Source organism: Fistularia commersonii, chromosome 30 (genome assembly GCF_037954325.1).
Source record: "Fistularia commersonii isolate RoL2024-O1a breed Wild chromosome 30, RoL_Fcom_v1.0, whole genome shotgun sequence".
NCBI classification, from domain to species: domain Eukaryota; kingdom Metazoa; phylum Chordata; class Actinopteri; order Syngnathiformes; family Fistulariidae; genus Fistularia; species Fistularia commersonii.
Genome location: NC_141313.1, coordinates 6,957,291 through 6,974,191, shown reverse-complemented (window position 1 = coordinate 6,974,191; position 16,901 = coordinate 6,957,291). Strand labels below are relative to the sequence as shown.

The window sequence follows — 16,901 nt, the reverse complement described above, 5'->3', positions numbered from 1 at the left end:
TGCTGTGGAGACTGATATTATTTTGACATCACAAACAAACCAAGATTTTCCAATTCCAATTTTTTTTTTTTTTTTTGTAGAACGTCCTTTCCCAATTTAATTTTCAGAAGCAGGTTAACCCGTGATGTATTGTTATTTTTACTCCCTGGTTTATTTTACTTTTTAAAAGCAGTAAAAGACAGAAACAAGGTTATTTTATTTTGTCAGTTCTTGCTGTGACAATTCTTCTGATGTGAATAACAAAGCTTTTTGTGTTTACTGTAACCTTTAAATGCATGATTTTAAAAATCAGTGATCACTTTTTAGTTGAAATAAGAGGGATCATAATTAATCAAAATTGCTCTTTTTTTTGCGCGATTGATTCTGCCACGTATCTTCTGGATTTTGATGTGTGTTAGGCAGTATTTAACAGTATCTGCAGGCATTCTCTCTTATTCTGTTCTCACCTATATTCTGGTTAACATCTTTTCTGTCCCTTTTGATGCTTTCAAGAGCTTACAGCATCTTTGTCTGTCCATCAGATTTAAGCTTCTAGTATGTGGCTGTTTAGAGGAGTTAACAGGGCAAACTACTGCAATGTATATGAGTTGTATAGTTTAGTTATTTTAATTTTTAAAAAAACGCGTCTTCCTTTTCTACCAGTGTAATGTAAAACCAACCTGCTCCATCGCTTGCTCTGTTCTTGCGCTCATTTTGTGCAGTGCTGCCATCTGCTGGAAAGAGCAATAACCCCACTTTGCAACCACCAAATATCACAATAGGAGTTGTTTTATTATCAGTGATCATCATGAATATTCCTAGAAAAAAAAAAAAAAACACATTGCAATACAACATACTTCTGAAGTAGACCATGCCAGGCCTGCAGTAGGAGCATCAGACATCATCTCAGCAGCAGATCAGTCATGACTGCTCGGATCTTTTCTGGTTCTTCAGTGGCCTAAACCTCTTATGCATTCTTCAAACAAGCATTGTGTCTCCCCCTTCTAGCGCGGGCCGTTTCCTCTTCTGCATTCACACATTCTGTAGGCACAAATGTAGAAAATACCTGGAACGGAAAAGATGGCATTAATATCTATTACAAGTAGTGACAGCTGTTCTTGTCATATCGCTCTTTCTTATGGGGAAAATGCTCTCTCAGTATGATTCAGTGAGGATTGCAGCCTATTTGTAATTTTTTTTGTTCTCAGGTACATTAAGCAAGAAAAACATATATATTCTGTTTTTGCTCAGGCAAAATTTACAAATTTTATTTCGTTTATCGCCTAACATTTCTGCGCCTTTGGTTTGAGCAACTTTTCAATACTGTGTCAGATTTGGGTGTTTGTATCTTAAGTCACAACGTAGCTCAGGATCTCATCTTGTTCATTTCTGGCTATAAAACACCAAACTGATTCTCAAGATACAGTATTTCATTAGTTGTTTATTTAACTTATTGGATTACTATAAGAAAAAAAAATGTTACAGGGGACTGTCAGATTCTGGTGCGTTTGAATTTTAGGTATGGAATGCATTTTTTTCCTCAACTTTTGGGGATATTAGTGTCGTTGAATTTTTTTGTGTATTTTGTGTATTTCCTTGGCTTTTGTTCAGCAGTGACTTCAGGGATCATTTGTTTGTCAAGGAATCATAAATCCAGCTTTAAACCTGCTATTTGATCAGGAGGTGAAACGAAGGTGCCTTGGAGAAAGTGCACCGTGTAACAGGACCTTTTAGCCTTGCAAATTGAATGGTCTGAAATGTGACTTTTCAGATGTGCCTTATGGACTCCGATATGGTCAAATATTGGCTGCATTTAAATTCTTTTCATCTTTTTTTCATCTTGTACTAGTCAACAAGTATATAGGTAGCACATAAACATTTACTTAATTGTCTTTGCCTTAAATGCTTTGAAATTACTTCAGTAGTTATTTTTTCGTCACAATTGCCTGCAAGGTAAACAGAAAGAAACTGAAATTGAGTTTTAAACAATTACATAAAAATGTGATAAATGACCAGTGTGTTTGGGATATAGCTCCCTATTTCTGAGCTCAATACTATGATGTATTATTCATATTTGCTTTTTCACTGCATTCAGTCAGAAGGAAAAAGTAACTTGTATGATTCTAATATGTGTAAAAGAAAAAAAAAAAACCCTTCAAATTAGTTTCCTGGACGCATATTTTGAGGACGCTATTGAGTGTGCTTCATTCATCTTTTCTCACCTGCAAAGAAGGTCATAAGCATGGCTACCCAGCCCAGTATGTAGGACCAGGAGAAGCGCCAATCCCCAAAGCGCTTTCCCAGGAAGTTTACTGTCACTCCAGTGTAGATGGCCATACCCAGCAGCACAAAGAAAGCTGAGAGTTGGAGAGGAACGCATGCATCAGTGTATTGGAACGCTGTGTGTGTTTGTATACTAAATTAGGAGGAATCAAAACTCACTGGAGACAAAAAACATGATTCCCGCAGCAAAAGAACGGTTGAACCTTTCAAAGGAGGAGAAGTGGGCAAAGGACATGATGCCGGCGATGATGCCTGCAAAGCACGACATGCCTGAGAGGATCATGAAGGCTCTGGTCGCATTCCAGTAAGCTGCAAGTCAACAGGTGGGTCAGTTAAATTTGGTATTCCTTGAAACTGCCTCCAAAATTATTAGCACTTTTGACCTTTCCAACAGCCATTTGGGATAAGGGGTCACCAAAATGGGCTCTTGACCGTGTTGGGGGTTATACAATTCCAATAATCAAAAATAGCAAAAGGTGTATGGTCACAATACAGTAAAAAGTAAAAATACAATTAACGACATTAATGCATTTCAATACAACTCCGCATGATTGTCTATGGCATAAGATAGTTATCATAAAATGTGTCCGGTTCAGCCACTGTAAGGTTTTATCTGTTTTTGAAACTTTTTTCTTTTGCTATATTTTTCATTGTTCCATTTCATCACAGTCTAGTGAATTTCCATTCATTCAGTCATCAAGCATTGTGGTGCTGCACAAATCACGTCCATAACTTTCAACCGGTTGGTTATTTTCAATATAATGTCCTCTGAGGATTGCAGGGGTTGTTGAGACTAAAAACATTGTAGTTGGGGTCTGGCCTTCAGAGTTTGAGGTCTTCCCCAGAGACACAATCCTCTTTATGCCAACATAATCATAACTATTCTTGGACTGCATTCAATCTATTGAGCCTTACCGATGCTATCAGTCTGCATGTAGCACTTGTTGGACATGCAGTACCTCCACAGACCCTGGTGGGCATAGTTTCCAGAGAGACGGTATTGCATCCAGTAGTCCGTTGCAGTAGAGACTACCAATAGGATATTGCCCACGATAGCACAGAACAGGCCCCCTCCCATGAAGCTGTACATCTTGAGCTGAGATAACGGGGCCACAGCAGAGCAACTACAGCAAGGCAGAAGTGTGAGGGTTATCAAAGCATCATCAAACAAAACACATTTTAAGGATTGTCTCCGGAGCTACAAATTGAGAAGCTTCTAAACTGTGAAATTAATAAAATACGTTGTTCTCCATCTCTCACGATAAAACATTAGGTAAAAGTTATGTTTTGTTCATAGAAATTGTTATGAATGAAATGTTAAATCATCCAAGTGAAAATATACATTGTCATTTTGAGAAACATGCAGGACACAAGCGCATTTGAAAGCCACTCCAAAGTAATGGACTTTAACAAGAACAAATAGCTCTCCGAAGCCAATTTGTGTGTAATTAGCATATTGTTTCATTTAAAAATAAAACAGTATTCCAACATTACCTCTTTTTCAGTGGGTACATCACTGTAACACGTGTGAACAAGAGCAAAGCAACTTCAGTGAAAGCTATTCTTTAGAATTTCCAGTTTTTCTTCCCACTCTACATGTGCCTCCTCACCAGTGATGAGGTTTTATCTGACTCTGCCGGTCACAGCCGTCATAAATGTTAACGGACGCTCACTCCCAAAAAAAGGCTCTGACATTTGATCCCTTACCTTGCTTCTGGAAATGCGCCCTCTCTACTGCCCACCTCTATGAGGTAAAGATAGAGACAGGTGGAGGGGAAAAAGTGAGAGAGAGAAAGAGAGAGAGAAAGAGAGAGAGAGGGAGAGAGAGAGCTATCTCTCATTTAGGAGAAAAAGAGAGAGAGAGAGTCATGGACAATGCTACAACCAAAAAGTTGTCCCCTCAATTTTTCTGTTGATGAAAGCAAAATCCCTGTATGGGTCACACCTGAATGAAACATCACAAGGGCTGTGACGCATGTGACCCTGTACATTTGCGTGTGTGTGAATGTGTGTCTGTTGCATTTGTGGGGCCTTCCTAAAGGGGTGATGGTCCATATTTCTTTCTTTTTTTCTGTTTGTAAATGGTGCGCTCTAGAACTGGGGATGTGCAACGGTATGCAGGACTGTCTGTGTCAAAGCAACATGCTGAGACACACATTTTCCTTTCAGTGCTGACACTCTGTGGCTGCATGGAGACACACATATAGAGGGAGCCCTTCATACAAGCAGCAGTTCTCTCTAATAAAGCATCATCTTCTTGACCATCTCTATATCATCATTGATATAGTTTTACTGAATCAATTTTTCCCCTTGCTTATTTCAGCTGTCTTAAAAAAAATGAAACATAGGAAGATTTATGTATGAGATTGGCACCTTTGAAAATCAGCACAAAAATAAACACGAAACAATCAAAAAATTGGAAAGATTTTCAATATTGTTTTCTCTGTTCAATTATTGAAATGTAATTGTCATTCAAATGCCGACTTCAGTTGTTCTGTATATTGTGTTACGACTGATTGTGAAAAGCATCGAAATAAAAGTCAAATTAAAATACTTCTCACTATTGGGACACTATCAATGCCGTTGTGTATTTGATATGTGTTTTCTATACATAATCTCTTACATATTGTGATTATATTTCACCACTCTATTAGAGATTACTAAAGATTGGATGAAAAACTGGAAACAGTTCAGCCACTTATGTGACACTTACTCACAAAAAGACCTTTAAAAAGGATATGCAGTTACACTGCTCCTTTGCACTTTTAATACATGCAGACAAATATTTTCAATTTTTTTAAGACACCATATTTACAAATCAATTCTTATTTGATGACATCTGCAAACACGTGCTAACACATGCTGGTGTCCAACAAACAACGCATTCAGAGAGAAACCTGGGGAGGTAAATAAATATATAAATAAATAAATAAATAAATTCAAGATAGTTTTAAGATACATATATCATTAGTGTGGGATGGATCTTCCTCTACTGTGCATTGGTGTTCTTCTAAGCTTGAAACTATCTATCTATCTATCTATCTATCTATCTATCTATCTATCTATCTATCTACGCAAGAAAGTGTTTGTCGTTTACTTAATGTGCTAATTCTCATCAGATTTATATCTTTTTTCATTGTACATCTTGTCAAAATCAATATTCTAAGTTTGATATAATATTTGCCCAGGAGATATGCAAGAACCAAGTGTAAAAAAAATGTGTTAAAAGAGGGTAATATAGACTTATTGGTAATATATAGTTCATTATGTACTTTGAATTCAGTGAAGGTTTGAATAATTTTGAAATATTTCGGTTTCAAAGTTCAAGCTAATTTTAAAATGTAATTTTGACAAATGAACAGATCAGATGTTAAGAGGTGTCCCACAGAGTTATTCCCTGACCTACCCAATCTTGTTATATATGATCTGGAATAGCTGGAGAAGGACAAAAGGCCTACTGACAAGTACAGTGCTGACATTCTTGTAATTTTTTAGGGGTGACTTTTCTTGTTTTGTTTTGTAATCCGTTTAAATTGACATGGACACGGATATTGTCAGCCATGTGGTTTTAGTCAATTATTCGCTATGCTGCTGGCTTTGCAGTGGTTGAGCTTCATGTTGTAAAGTTATCGGTGGCCTTTAAAGATTATACTTTTCCAAGAGCAAATTTAAAAAAATATATATATATCTATATATATATATAGATATATATACGGATCTATTTCTTCATATTATCTGTCTGTCGGGAGCAGGACGGATTCTCCAGAGATTCGTTCTGGAAAGAGGTTTGACCCCGGAAGCTGACGCTAGACCCGAGCTGTTCCATCGGTGGAGTAAAGATGGCTGACCAAGGCGCCGCAGATCCTGGTCCTGGTAATAACAATGATAGTAAAGCTGACGCTTCGGAGGGAACCATTATCAAGGTCACAGTAAAAACACCTAAAGACAAAGAAGAAATCGCCATCGCAGAAGACTCATCGGTCACCCAGGTTTGTTTGTTTGGCAGGTGGGGAGCTAGCTGGTGCCGTGCTCTAACGTCATGCCCCTGCCCACAACTTTAGCTAGGAAGGTAGCTAGCTTCGTAGCATTGTCGTCACTCTTACCGGCTAACCGAGAGTCTGTAAAATTTAAGGGTGTCCATGTAGTCAAAATATTCCCATCTTTGCTATCGACTCTTTGGCGTCATTGGCGTTCTTGTTATCGAATGGAGAGATGTTATTCTGTTTGTATATGAAATGGCTAACCGGCTAGCCAGCTAGCGCATACTGTTAGCTTGCTAGCCAACTCAGTTTGACGAATGCGAACGCAGCCAACGTTAGCTTGATGGAGCAGCCAAAGCAAGTGTCAGCTGACGGTTACGCTCTAACTATGCCGATTGCAACATACAGTTTTGGCCCGAGGGAATCATTGAGGCGGTTGTGGATGGATTGTATATGAATCGCTTTCGTTTCGTTTTACAGCACAACAGCCTGTTTAAATGCTAAACGGTGCGTTGCCTCTAGAACATTCTCACAGCTACCACTGAGTCATTCAGCTTTCAGGGGAATATACAGTATTCTCTCTACTCCTGTTGGCTTGGCGACGTGTTGCACGGCGATAGTGTAGCAGGAATGATATCATGCTTCTTCTTGTGACTAGTCATTGTTGGACTGTTTTTCTTTCTTTGTAATAACCGTATGTCATGGCTTTGCTTATTATCGTTGACACCGGCTTTGCATCTCTAACCGTGAAGTGTAATGTGATTTACCATTGTGTTGATCAATATGTCGGATAGTCGTGATGTAAGCTAATTTTATTATTTAACTTAATGCTGAAGACTTCTGTGACGTAGCAGTCACAGACGTGATGTACAAGTAATAATTCAAGAACTAAGTGAAATGCCTATCAAGGAGCGGAAATCAGGAAACTGACAAAGCATGCAAATTAATGTGTGTGTGTGTGTGTGTGTGTGTGTGTGTGTGGTCAAAGCAAAACGTTTAAAAACAAACTAGTTTTATGAATCAAAACAACTCTATAGTTATTCATTAACCCAGGAGTCATCCCTGTTGTCCTTGACGAGATAGTTTTTGCTTTTGAGATAATGTTAGCTTGAACCACAGAAGTTGTGCTTTGATTTTGAGAGTAATAATGTGAGAAAATGACAAATGGTTGTGGTAGTTTGCCATAGTCTCTCTTTAGACCGGTGTTAATGGGATCAGTGCTGAAAACTGTTTAGGTTTTGGATCTGGTACGGCCCAGTTACACCAGAGAATAAAGAAACTGCAACAACATACCCAAATTCTTCATCACGTTCTCAATGTAATTGTCTCTTTAATTTATTTCTTTTTCTCATGTCACTCCTTAATTTTATGATTTCTTCATGTCTCACAGTTTAAAGAAGAAATTTCCAGGAGGTTCAAAGCTAAACAGGACCAGTTGGTCCTGATATTTGCAGGGAAGATCCTGAAAGATGGCGACAGCCTCAGCCAGCATGGAATCAAAGATGGCCTGACAGTTCACCTAGTCATTAAGACAGCACACAAGTAAGTGTGCTGTTATGTGAACAATATTGTTCAGTATTAGTTTATTGGATATCTGTTATCTCGCAACATATTTGAAATAGTGAGGTTGTCTTTCTTAACCCTAGATAGCATTCTCATTTAAGCATGTTAAATACAAAAGTTTAAATCTTTTAATTACATTTGTCTTTTTTTTTTTTAATTCTTTGTAGGGCGGTAGATGGTGGTAGCACCTCAGCCTCCAGCTCACCCTCCACCCAAGCAGCCTCCACCTCTAGTCCAGGCACCAACCCCACCCCGACAACAGGGTCTACTGGCCCTGCTCCACCACCTACACAGACGCCCAACATACTGAGTGAGTCCATTCTGTGTAAATATTTAAATTTATTATGCCGTCAATTAATAGAGGATCTCAGACAATAATTCTCTAACATTTACCGTTCTACACCTCTAGCTGGCTTTGGTGACCTTTCCAGCTTGGCGGGTCTTGGCATGGGCTCAGCAAATTTCATGGAATTGCAGCAGCAGATGCAGAGGCAGCTGATGTCCAATCCAGAGATGCTTTCTCAGATCATGGAGAATCCGCTGGTGCAAAACATGATGTCCAACCCCGACCTGATGAGGCAGATGATTATGGCTAACCCTCAGATGCAACAGCTGATGGAACGCAATCCTGAGATCTCACACATGTTAAACAACCCTGAGCTAATGAGACAGGTAAACTGAGCACATTAGCTCTTCCTATTTTTTTTTGTAAAATTAATTATACCTAACTTGTCTACTCCTAAATTTTGTTCCTCGCTAGACAATGGAGTTAGCCAGGAACCCCGCCATGATGCAGGAAATGATGCGCAACCAGGACCGAGCTCTGAGCAATTTGGAGAGTATCCCAGGGGGCTACAATGCCTTGCGTAGGATGTACACAGACATCCAGGAACCCATGTTCAGTGCTGCCAGAGAACAGGTAGCAATGTACATTATATAATTTAAAAAAAAAAATCTGTGTTAGTGTGACTCTTTGTCAGATTTTTTTTTTGATCCAGAGAGGCTTTTTATGAATCAGACCATTAACCAACCATATGTGTTCTGAAAACGTGTCTAATCTTTTTCCTTCCAGTTTAGTAGCAACCCATTCTCGGCTCTTGGTGGTGGCTCTGACTCTGGCGCCCAGCCTTCACGAACAGAGAACCGGGAGCCCCTACCCAACCCGTGGGGGCCACCAAATTCTTCAAATCCCCCTGAGAGTGGCGGGAGTACTGCTGGAAGCACTAGTGCCACTGGGGCCACCAACCCCAGTGTGTCCAACCCTCTCGGAATCAATCCCAGCAGTCTGGGAAATGGTGAGCCAGACCAAATGATGAGTAAAGATTTTACTTGCTTGCATAGAGTGGTCAGTGCATTTTAATAACAGAAGTGCATCCGACGAGCAGGATAATGCCAGGTTTTTCGAGATTCATCTCAAAGGAAGCTTTTTACATCATGGTCATATGTTGTATGTATTATATATAATAAACTGAGCTGAACTGATAAGAAAGACTAATCATGCAAAAAAATGATTTATCACAACAGCAACACCCACCAATTGAAATAACAACTATATAGAAAAAGAAAACAATTCAGTGAAGTCCTTTTTTTTCCAAATGAAAAATGGGAAGTAATCATTTTGATGACTATATTCTGGATCTTGAAATTGCAGAAAAAGGAAGGCCAATGTGATTATTTTTCCATGCTAGAAGTTATTTTACACTTTTGTGTCAAATCTGTGCTATAGATTACTGCATAGTTACATGTTGCTGCAAATCCTTTGCTGTAACCTACAACATAGTTGACATACTGTACATTTCCTGAAGAATGTAATGAATAGAGTTTTATTGTCTGTCCTCACTACCCCAACATAGTTGCCCCCACTGTCTGTTTGCATAGTTTGTGATGGCACTCTACCAAAGCTGCCCCTTTTGATCTGCTTTGATCACTTCCCCTCTCACCTTGTCTCATAGTTCATGACCTCTGTCTTGTCTCCATCTGGAGCTGTCCTTTTTTGGTTTTCATTTGGTCCTGGATCTGCCCTTTGATCTCTTCAAGTCCCCTCCTAACACCTTTCGTGCCCCCCTTGTTTTCTGCCCACCTTGCTTCTTGCCACTTTGCCCACCAAAGCTCTTCTTGCTTCTTAGTTTAAAATCATTCCTTTGCACACTGCTTGCTCTCTGTAGACGGATGAACCCTCTATACATATAGTATTACATAATCCACCTACATAAACCCAAATAGACAAAATGTTTTCCGCAGAATCTTAATTTCACTCCTAGAGCTGAGTTCCATGACACACAACATACCGTATTTTTCGGATTATACGTCGCTCCGGATCATAAGTTTCACCTGACAAAAATGGAAAATGAAGAACGAAAAAAAACATATAAAAGTCGCACTAGGGTATAAGACGCATTTTTTGCGGAAATTTATTTGATAAAATCCAACACCAAGAATAGACATTTCATCTTGAAAGGCAATTTATAATAAAAATAGAATAGAGAACAACAGGCTGAATAAGTATAGCCTAGTATAGCCTATATAACGCATAAACAACAAACTGAGAACGTACCTGGTAGGCTATGTTAACGTAACATATTACGGTAATAGTCATTCAAATAACTATAGCATATAGCACATGCAACAACCAAACAATCGGCGTCACTCTTAATCACTAAATCCAACTAAATCTTCTTCGGTGTCACTTCTGAACAACTCCGCCAACTCCGAAGGTAGACAATGCGCCGCTTCCCATTCTACCAGGATGTCGCTTATGTCAGTCATCGTCATTTGCAGTTCCAATTATTCCAGCCTTTCTGAATCCCGACAGGATAGTGTCCTTGCTCTGATTGAGAGGCGATTGCATTGCATGAAGCGGTAACACCAGGAAGCTCCTCCCGCAAAGTCATTTATATTCATCTCCTTGGCAACTACCTGGGTGTGAAGACGCAACTGTACTGTTGACAAGCCTCTGCCCCGGCAGCTCGTTATTCAAGCACCCATGCGTGAACTGTGGCCACCTAGCTTTTAGCCCGCAATTAGCTTTTTTAGTTATCTTCATTTCAGTAAGAGTAACCTCTGCTTTTCGCCAGTCCCTTACAAGCTTCTCACTAACTTTAAACTTTCTTTCTGCTGCTCGATTGCCGTTTTCGGCTGCATATTTCACCACTTCCAGCTTGTAACCCGCAGAATATGATTTTCTTTCAGGTGCCATTCTTGTTCACCCCTTCTCAGTTGTTTTTATAAGTTGCGGCGAATGTTGAAATGATCAATTTTCATTGGTACAGAAGTAGCAGGTAGCACTTCTGCAATGACCCGCCCCTGCTGAATTTTGGTGTGTGTGTGTGTGTGTGTGTGCGTGTGCGTGTGTGTGTGTGTGTGAGACGGTCGCTGATGTATTGTAGACACACAGGCAGACACAGACACACATCAGAGCAAGAGAGCTCAATAATTTCACACATAAGTTGCACCAGAGTATAAGTCGCACCTCCTGGCAAACTATGAAAAAAAACTGCGACTTATGATCTGAAAGATACGGTACATCCTTTGCAGAATGGTTGACCCCAAATAGGGGTGCTGGGCTGGCCTAATAATATCACTTGTCTGTCTTCAGTTTTGCACTCTTAACTTCCACACCAGGTCTAACCTCTTTTTCAGGGTTTAAATGATGGCAATTGATGAAATTTTGCTCTGTGCTGTATGTGTTGACTTAGAGTGTTTGCTAAGTTCCAGCTCTTGTTCAAAGAGCATGAAGACATTATGTTGAACATTCAAGTCCCCTTCCCAACTTGTATTTCAACAGTATGAATTTGGTCAGCAGAGCCATGGCCCCACAAAAGCTACAGCATAGGATGTGTCCATCCAGTCAAGATGTATAAAGCAGCTAGCACAAACAATTGATAATCCTTCTCATTGAAATAAAGAATTAAGAAATGTTATTATTTCATGACCAGATATTTATATAGTTTGATTTTGTGGAATACAGTGTCATCATATTGATCAGTAAAATGATAGCTTTTTGTTTCAGCCTCTTGTGGCAGGGGCAGATTTGTACAGACAACAATGCATATACCAAGGTTAACAGGCAGCTTCTGGCAATTGGAAAAAAAAGTTCTGACAATTAAATACAGGGTAGTATAAAATCAGTCATTTTTATACTTTAACAAGGACTCATGTTCTATGCACTAATTGAATATTTGGAATATATTAATTTAAGAATATATTTAATTTCATATTGTTTTTGTAGTTTCCCATTCAAAATGGTGCCTCTCAGTCCAACTGAGGGGGCTTGTCATGTTGGTAAAATTATTTCAGTTCTTGCCCAACCCAAAAGAAGATAAACTGATTTTCTGGTCTTTGCTTTATAGGCATGTTCAACAGTCCTGGCATGCAGAGTCTACTGCAGCAAATCTCTGAAAACCCTCAACTGATGCAGAACATGCTTTCTGCTCCCTATATGCGCAGCATGATGCAGTCATTGGCTCAAAACCCAGAGTTGGCTTCCCAGGTATGTTACAAATTGTACATTGTATACATAAAGCGTCAGAGCTAAACAGAAAACAAAGATTTAGTTTAATTCCATAGCAAATCCTTTGCTTTGTAATCCAGAGGCTTTCAGGAAGTCTTGGACTATCCACCATGTGCTGAATTGATTGATTGTATTTAACACTTTAACGGCGTGACTTCGAACCCCATTTGTACTGACTACTTTATTGTGGAATCTTGTCAGTTCTGTTTTACATCAGGCCAAAAAGCCTAGATAGAGTGTATGCACTGAACAGAGGGCTTATTGCCTCCTGAATTTTTAGCAATTTCCAATAATAGGAAAACATCAGCTTTTTTTTTGTTTGCTTTTTATATTTGATCAAACATGCTCACTGTATATGAAACATACAATACATTATATACAGTTTAAGAATTCTTTTATTACTTCAGTTGCATAGTTAAGTAATGTTGCCATATAATAATGTAACATGATAAGTTCGATACCACCACAGTCAAAGGGGATTAGAGAGGAATCTTCTTTCTTTAGATTAAAATGCAATAGCAAATGTGATGAGGATTATGATAAAGAATTATTGCAAGATTTCCCAATAAAAATGAAATACAACTTTGGGTTTGCTTTGATTTCGGTCTTTGGTCAGACATTGACACTGAGGAGATCCTTTGTCAAATGTCAACTTTTTCATCTTAGCAATGTTAAGATACAAGTTGTTGAAAACACACCAGCCTATGAATCCACATCACCTTTTATACTCCTTATTATCCTCTTATGCAAATTGTCACAGGCTTCATTACTGAGTAATGCACAGCAAAATATGACTTAAAAGTCAACAGTGTACACGGCAAAGTGACCACCTAAAGTGTTGCTGCTTGAATAATGCTGCTTGAACCCTCAGGTGGCCATAAGATGTGTGTCATAGCATCTTAGAAGGTGTGCATGGATGTACCAGAAGGGTTGCTGTGAAATTTTAACAGGAGCTGAGGTGTTGAGGAAGATAACTGTGTTATAGTTGCCATCTGGAGCATTCCAGGAGGAGTGTAGGCTATGATTAACATCATAGAAACAGCTTAGTATCTAAGGACTTAACAATTGGCAATGTTTATTGCACTAACATTGCAAAACATTTATTTCCAAATTGTCAAAACATAACAGTGCACATTGCTTCAGAGACCATTTTTACTGGGGATATAGACAGTATTTACATTTGCTGATGACTCCTGGGCTGACCGTTACAGTTACTTGACTACTTGCATTGAACCCAAGAGGTTTTTCCAAGTGGATTTAATCGGCTCATTGCAGTTTTTGCACTATTAAAATTGGCTTGACTTGGGGGTTCAGTGTCATCACATGAAAGTTAAATTGAATGAATATCAAAAAAATCCCACGGAATGGATAACCCAAGATAAAGAAAAAAATATTAATACCAATATTTTACCCATCTGCCAGGTTTTGATGAATAACCCCTTGTTTGCTGGGAACCCACAACTGCAGGAACAGTTCAGAGCTCAACTTCCGGTCTTTCTTCAGCAGGTATGACAGATTTGCAGTGTTAGACCCAATATTTAGTTTTTCCTTTTGTTTTTTTTTTTAACATTTGATACAAAATACAAACAATAGAAATAGTGTTTTTGACTGGCCCATAAGTATCAGGGCAAGCGGACTTAAAACAAGTTCAGCTGCCACATTAAGATTATGATTCACCATGGCCTGGATGACTGAGAACCTTGACATATAGGCCAAAAAGTAGAAATATACTATTAGCTGACCAACAGCCTTTTTGCCTCCTGTGCTGGGAATGGTGCTGGTTTTTCTGATCACGCCTCTCCTTGACCAAAAGGAATATAACAAATGTTCTTAAACATTTTGTGGACATTGAAACAAGCTCTGGGGGGTCACTGAAGATGCTGTAAGTTCTCACAGCTGAGACACAAGTATAATGGAGTGATGATAATGCAACTTGATTTAATATGTCTTAATCAGACTATTTTTTAAATCAGCATATTTTTCTGATTGAAAGGACCAACTGCTTGAGTTGACAGGTGGCAAAAGCTGCTGTATCTTCCCAGTGTCCGTGAATTGTAACATAAGTAGAGCTGAAAGACATCGAAGTCTCAAAATAGGATTGTAAAATAATCAAAATCACTGCTAAATAGGAATACAGTATCTAACTATAATACCGCTTGTAACCTTAAAATAGAGACGAGTAGTCGTATCACGGTCATCCTACTTTGTAAAACAAAGTAGTCAAGCTAAAATGTGGCATTGGAGAAGTAGACTCTGTTAAGTCAGAATTCCCTGTGTCGTTCAATCATTCTACTGGTTCACTGCCTATTTGCTTTGCAGATGCAGAACCCAGAGGCCCTGTCAGTGATGACAAACCCCAGGGCTATGCAGGCTCTAATGCAGATCCAACAGGGCCTACAGACACTGCAAACAGAAGCACCAGGCCTCATGCCTAGGTACGTGAGCATATAAAAATGCTATCAACATGTTTATTTTACATGTCCATTTAACAACTGTGCTATTCTTTTGACCTAGTTTGATGTCAGGTGGTATTCCTGGCATCCCCACGGGAGGCGGCGGCGGCATGACCACAGAGAACCCTGCCTCCTCACCCAGCAGTGCAGGAACACCGCCAAATGCCGCCCAGCAACAGCTGATGCAACAGATGCTCCAGATGTTTGCTGGAGGAGGTGGAGGAGGAAGTGCAACGGTACACGCTTAATCACATGCGTGGTGCAACCAGAGACTTCCTTCACAGCTTTTATGATTGTCTCTTGATGATGCATTCATTCTGCCCCTGTAGAGCCAGACCCCAGAGGTTCGGTTCCAGTCCCAGCTGGATCAGCTGAACGCCATGGGCTTCATAAACCGCGAGGCCAACCTGCAGGCCCTCATTGCTACTGGAGGAGACATCAATGCCGCCATCGAGAGACTGCTGGGCTCACAGCCCTCGTAAAGACATACAGTACATACTGACACTCAGACAAATACATTCAAACATACATTCATACATAAGTCATAAACATACCCAGCATCTACAGAGTCAAGAGAAATCTAAGTGTATTGTCCCAAATTTTACAGAAGAAACTTGGGCAGGAACTGTAAGACCTTCATTCTGCATTTTTTTCTCTCAGATCATTCCCTAGTCCCCCAACATTCTCTTTTTGGCGTCATCCACCCAGATCCGTGTCCCAGAGAGCTACTTTAGAGCCAGGCTGAACCACTCTCACCTCAAGGGGTATTCTGGCACAGTGTCGGAGTGAAAACTTTCCTGAGAGGGATCCCAAATCGTTTCTCCATTGATTGTGTTCCTCTTTAAGACTGGAGTCGAGTGTTGCAGTTGGGCATTTACATAATACAGATTAAATCCCACGTGATGTGATTGGCTGTTGGCTCTGTTCCATAGGTGCCCGTTGGGAGGCAGTTTGTTAGAACTTATCCAACAAACTGAAGTGTGGTCTCTTACGATATGTTGTTAATGCAAACAGGAGCAGAAAGGTGTTCTCTTCGTATGGTGCAGGTGTCTAGCCTCATACCCATTCTCCAAACTTTCCCTGTTCTCTAGATTTTACAAGAATAGTCGTCCTTGCCCAGCAACTTTCACTAATTATTGCAAATCCTCATTACATGACGCCCTCCACTCTTCCCCGAACTTGTAATTTGCCATTCCAGGTAAAAGTGCCCACTCATGAGTGCACAGTCTTTTTATTCTGAGGCACCACTGTTGTGCCTTCTATCCTTCCCTGCCGTAAAAGAGCATCGTTAGCAAAGTAATAGAGACCTCCATGAAAGGTCCTGAATGAATTCCAAATAACATCCAGAACTTCACCCGATAGAAGAAACATGGAGCAGCTGTGAAGCAGAGGGCGCTTTTGGAATGATTATGAATGAAGCAAACAAGCTTTCCTTTCATTTTTATCTGATTCTTTCTTCATTCTCTTTTCTTTTTTCCTTTTTGAGGTGCATTTAGTACCTAGAGATGACTTTGATTTGTCTCGCATTAAAATAAACATTGAAATCAACGGAGAAAAAAAATGGAAGGCTTTACGAATAATTCTGGTGTGGTGGCACCATGCAGTTCTCAAATCTAGTTCTAGGTTGTCTTATTTTGTTCCCGTTTGGAAATCTCAGCATTGTAGTTGTGGTAACCCTGGCAACTGCTTCTATAGCTTTGTCTATTGACCTCAGCTGAAAAAAAAAAAATCCATCTTCCAATTGATATTGTTGGAACTAACTTTAACAGTACTGTACTAAAAAAATAAATAATGGTCAAATACTGTCTGCACCCTGTGCCGGTTGATTTTTGGCTTGTGATGGTACTGAGATGATGCAAGGAGGTGTTTGCAGCACACCGCTCATTAGAGGTACAACTGAGCAAGCTCACCCTTCATGTATCACCCTCCAAAACAATTCTGGGCAGGATTTCTTGAGAGACTTATGGTGTCTACTTTTGTAAGAGGATGGAGGATTGTAAGCATTTTGAACTCAAGCTTAGATGTAAAATAATGACAGATACGGCCATGTTTTCCTTGTGAGCGGTTTCAACCAACAAAGCCATCTCCTTAGGCGTTAGCTTAGCACAAGAAATGGTAGCCTGTATTATATGT

At 39.6% G+C, this 16,901-nt stretch overlaps 2 protein-coding genes across 4 annotated transcripts; one reads left to right on the top strand and one right to left on the bottom strand.

The window, feature by feature from the left end:
* Positions 1 to 634: 634 nt before the first annotated feature.
* Positions 635 to 6,535, bottom strand: LOC147216273 (lens fiber membrane intrinsic protein-like). 3 transcript variants are annotated; one of them, XM_086178405.1, is made up of 5 exons: positions 6,366 to 6,535; positions 3,178 to 3,386; positions 2,422 to 2,571; positions 2,202 to 2,336; positions 635 to 1,045 (listed from the first exon to the last, which is right to left on the bottom strand). In XM_086178405.1, the coding sequence occupies exons 1-5, from the start codon at positions 6,401 to 6,403 to the stop codon at positions 984 to 986; spliced, it is 594 nt and encodes a 197-aa protein (XP_086034531.1). In that variant the 5' UTR covers positions 6,404 to 6,535; the 3' UTR covers positions 635 to 983. The 3 variants fall into 3 exon arrangements, with proteins under 3 accessions (XP_086034531.1, XP_086034530.1, XP_086034532.1); XM_086178404.1 differs by lacking the exon at positions 6,366 to 6,535 and adding an exon at positions 3,970 to 4,397; XM_086178406.1 differs by lacking the exon at positions 6,366 to 6,535 and adding an exon at positions 3,757 to 3,963 and having other exon boundaries at positions 636 to 1,045.
* On the top strand, positions 6,080 to 16,579 carry ubqln4 (ubiquilin 4). Its single transcript, XM_086178403.1, has 11 exons — positions 6,080 to 6,251; positions 7,633 to 7,784; positions 7,973 to 8,115; positions 8,215 to 8,477; positions 8,566 to 8,724; positions 8,878 to 9,100; positions 12,155 to 12,294; positions 13,738 to 13,821; positions 14,635 to 14,750; positions 14,830 to 15,004; positions 15,098 to 16,579. The coding sequence occupies exons 1-11, from the start codon at positions 6,102 to 6,104 to the stop codon at positions 15,248 to 15,250; spliced, it is 1,758 nt and encodes a 585-aa protein (XP_086034529.1). The 5' UTR covers positions 6,080 to 6,101; the 3' UTR covers positions 15,251 to 16,579.
* Positions 16,580 to 16,901: the final 322 nt, after the last annotated feature.

Excerpts from the sequence above, each read along its gene's own strand:
- ubqln4 (XM_086178403.1), top strand. The coding sequence starts at position 6,102 with ATGGCTGACCAAGGCGCCGCAGATCCTGGTCCTGGTAATAACAATGAT. Across the intron at positions 7,785-7,972 it reads GTCATTAAGACAGCACACAA|GGCGGTAGATGGTGGTAGCA; the intron begins GTAAGTGTGCTG and ends AATTCTTTGTAG. Across the intron at positions 8,478-8,565 it reads ACCCTGAGCTAATGAGACAG|ACAATGGAGTTAGCCAGGAA; the intron begins GTAAACTGAGCA and ends GTTCCTCGCTAG.
- LOC147216273 (XM_086178404.1), bottom strand. The coding sequence starts at position 4,103 with ATGAGAGATAGCTCTCTCTCTCCCTCTCTCTCTCTTTCTCTCTCTCTT. Across the intron at positions 2,572-3,177 it reads CATGCAGACTGATAGCATCG|CTTACTGGAATGCGACCAGA; the intron begins GTAAGGCTCAAT and ends GTTGACTTGCAG. Across the intron at positions 2,337-2,421 it reads AATCATGTTTTTTGTCTCCA|CTTTCTTTGTGCTGCTGGGT; the intron begins GTGAGTTTTGAT and ends TCCAACTCTCAG.